At 44.5% G+C, this 2500-nt stretch overlaps 1 protein-coding gene across 2 annotated transcripts in view; it reads right to left on the minus strand.

Moving 5' to 3' along the window:
- Positions 1–2500, minus strand: part of LOC307261242 (macrophage colony-stimulating factor 1 receptor 2-like) — a 29296-nt gene that overhangs the window by 5610 nt on the left and 21186 nt on the right. For both annotated transcript variants that reach the window (XM_080041735.1, XM_080041734.1), the window contains 3 exons: positions 1805–1893; positions 1115–1237; positions 1–84 (listed from right to left, as the gene is read on the minus strand). The exon at positions 1–84 is cut by the window's left edge and continues 28 nt beyond it. In XM_080041735.1, the coding sequence (XP_079897861.1) occupies positions 1–84; positions 1115–1237; positions 1805–1893 (296 nt within the window). The remainder of the gene's footprint in view (positions 85–1114; positions 1238–1804; positions 1894–2500) is intronic.

Consider the following 2500-nt stretch of genomic DNA (forward strand, 5'->3'; position numbering starts at 1 on the left):
TCCATACGACCAGACGTCGCTCTGCACGGTGTAGACACACTGGAAGATGCTCTCAGGAGACATCCACTTCACCGGGAGGCGCGCCTTCACAATAAAGCAGGGAGTGTCACAATAAAATACAGGACACACACGCACACACACACACACACACACACACACACACACACACACACACACACACACACACACACACACACACACACACACACACACCAGAGGGGCAGTAGCTCTGATAAGTATGTTGTGTCACCAACAAAAACTCTCCAAAAAGGTGTCACAATAAAAAGTCCAGAAATATAAAAAACTGTTTCCTCTCCTTTCCATTGTAACGTGATTACTTTTTTCTCTCCAAATACTTGCATAAGTACTTACTTGCATACTAAACTTGCATACTTTACTTGCATACTACACTTGCATACTTTACTTGCATACTACACTTGCATACTTTACTTGCATACTACACTTGCATACTTTACTTGCATAATAAACTTGCATACTTGCATACTAAACTTGCAGACGTGAAGAAATTGTCAAAAAATTCCTAGTTATGCTTCGTTAAGGCGTGTTCCTTCAGTCACATGGTTCTAGTGGGAACATTCCGCTTTGGACCACAGTCCATGTTTTAGAACCTTGCCACTAGAACCCACCGAGTCCTTAACGAAGCGTTTCGTGCAGAAATGACAAAGACAAATCATGAATACACTTATAGAAAAGGGTAAACATCAAACTGAATAAACATGTCTAATCTAACATTGGGCCGACTGTGGCTCAGGTGGTAGAGCGGGTCGGCCGATGATCAAAGGGTTGGTGGTTCGATCCCCGCCCTGCCACTTGTGTCATGGTTGTTGTGTCCTTGGGCAAGACACTTAACCCACCTTGCTTTGAGTGAATGTGTATGACTGCTGTATGTTTGAGGTGGTGGTCTGAGGGGCCGTAGGCGCTGAATGGCAGCCACGCTTCCGTCAGTCTGCCCCAGGGCAGCTGTGGCTACTATGGTAGTTTACCACCACCAGTATGACTGTGTGAATGAATGGAACCTGGAACCCTGTAAAGAGCTTTGAGTGACTAGAAAAGAGCGAGATAAATCCACTCCATTATATAATGTTGTACTGACGTTGCCCTGGACGATATAGCTGTCGTCGTGGCGAATGTCTCGAGCCAAACCGAAGTCACAGATCTTTGCCACGCCGCCGTCTGTCAGCAACACGTTCCTCGCCGCCACGTCCCTATGGATACACTGACACACACACACACACACGCAGAGAGAGAGACACACACACACACACACACACAGAGAGAGAGACACACACACACACACACACACACAGACACAGAGAGAGACACACACACACACACACACACACACACACACAGAGACACACACACACACACACACACACACACAGAGAGAGAGAGAGAGAGAGAGACACACACACACGCAGAGAGAGAGACACACACACACACACACAGAGAGAGAGAGAGAGAGAGAGAGAGAGAGAGAGAGAGAGAGACACACACACACAGAGAGACACACACACACACACACACACACACACACACACACACACACACACACACACACACACACACACAGACACAGGTGTTCATGAATACATTGTGACCCCAAAAAAAAATAAACTTACTCTAAATACAAACGTATGTGCGTGTGTTCATGTGTGTTTGAGTGTGATGATGTGTGTGTGTGACTGTGTGTGTGTGTGTGTGTGTGTTTGTGTATGTTTCTGTGTGTGTGTGTGTGTGTGTGTGTGTGTGTGTGTGTATGTGTGTGTGTGTGTGTTCTTACGTTCCGGTTGGACAGGAAGTCCAGCCCCTGAGCCACCTGGTAGGAAAACCTCATGAGGTCACCAACAGTCAGACGGTCAATCTGCACAGCTGAGACACACACACACACACACACACACACACACACACACACACACACACACACACACACACACACACACACACACACACACACTGTTAGACAGCTGTGAGTTCACAGACAGAGACCAGAGCCGGCCCGAGGCATAAGCGAACTAAGCGGTTGCTTGGGGCCCCCTCCAAAAAAAACAAAAAACGTTTTTTTTTGAGTGTTTGATATTGACATCGTATAGGCAAGGCAAGGCAAGGCAATTTTATTTATTAAGCACATTTCAGGCACAGGGCCACTCAAGGTGCTTCACAGGATTAAAATCAAATAAAGAATACAAATACAAAAAAGGAACAAATTTAAAACATGGATAAAAATACAACATTTAAATAAAATAATTAAAACATTTTACAAAAAAAAATAAAAATTACAGGTTAAAAGGGAAACAAGAACGTTTTGAGACCCGATTTAAAAGAGCTGAGAGTCTCAGCGGACCTCAGACTCTCTGGCAGTCCGTTCCAGACATTGAATTTATACAAAAAGCAATACAATGTTTTGGTTTAGATAATTAAAAGCCTTATAATGTAATCAGTTCATCTGGGAGGAAATCCGAAATTATCTGATCATGTC

Source organism: Ammodytes marinus, assembly GCF_949987685.1.
Source record: "Ammodytes marinus genome assembly, chromosome: 14".
In the NCBI taxonomy this organism is placed as follows: domain Eukaryota; kingdom Metazoa; phylum Chordata; class Actinopteri; order Uranoscopiformes; family Ammodytidae; genus Ammodytes; species Ammodytes marinus.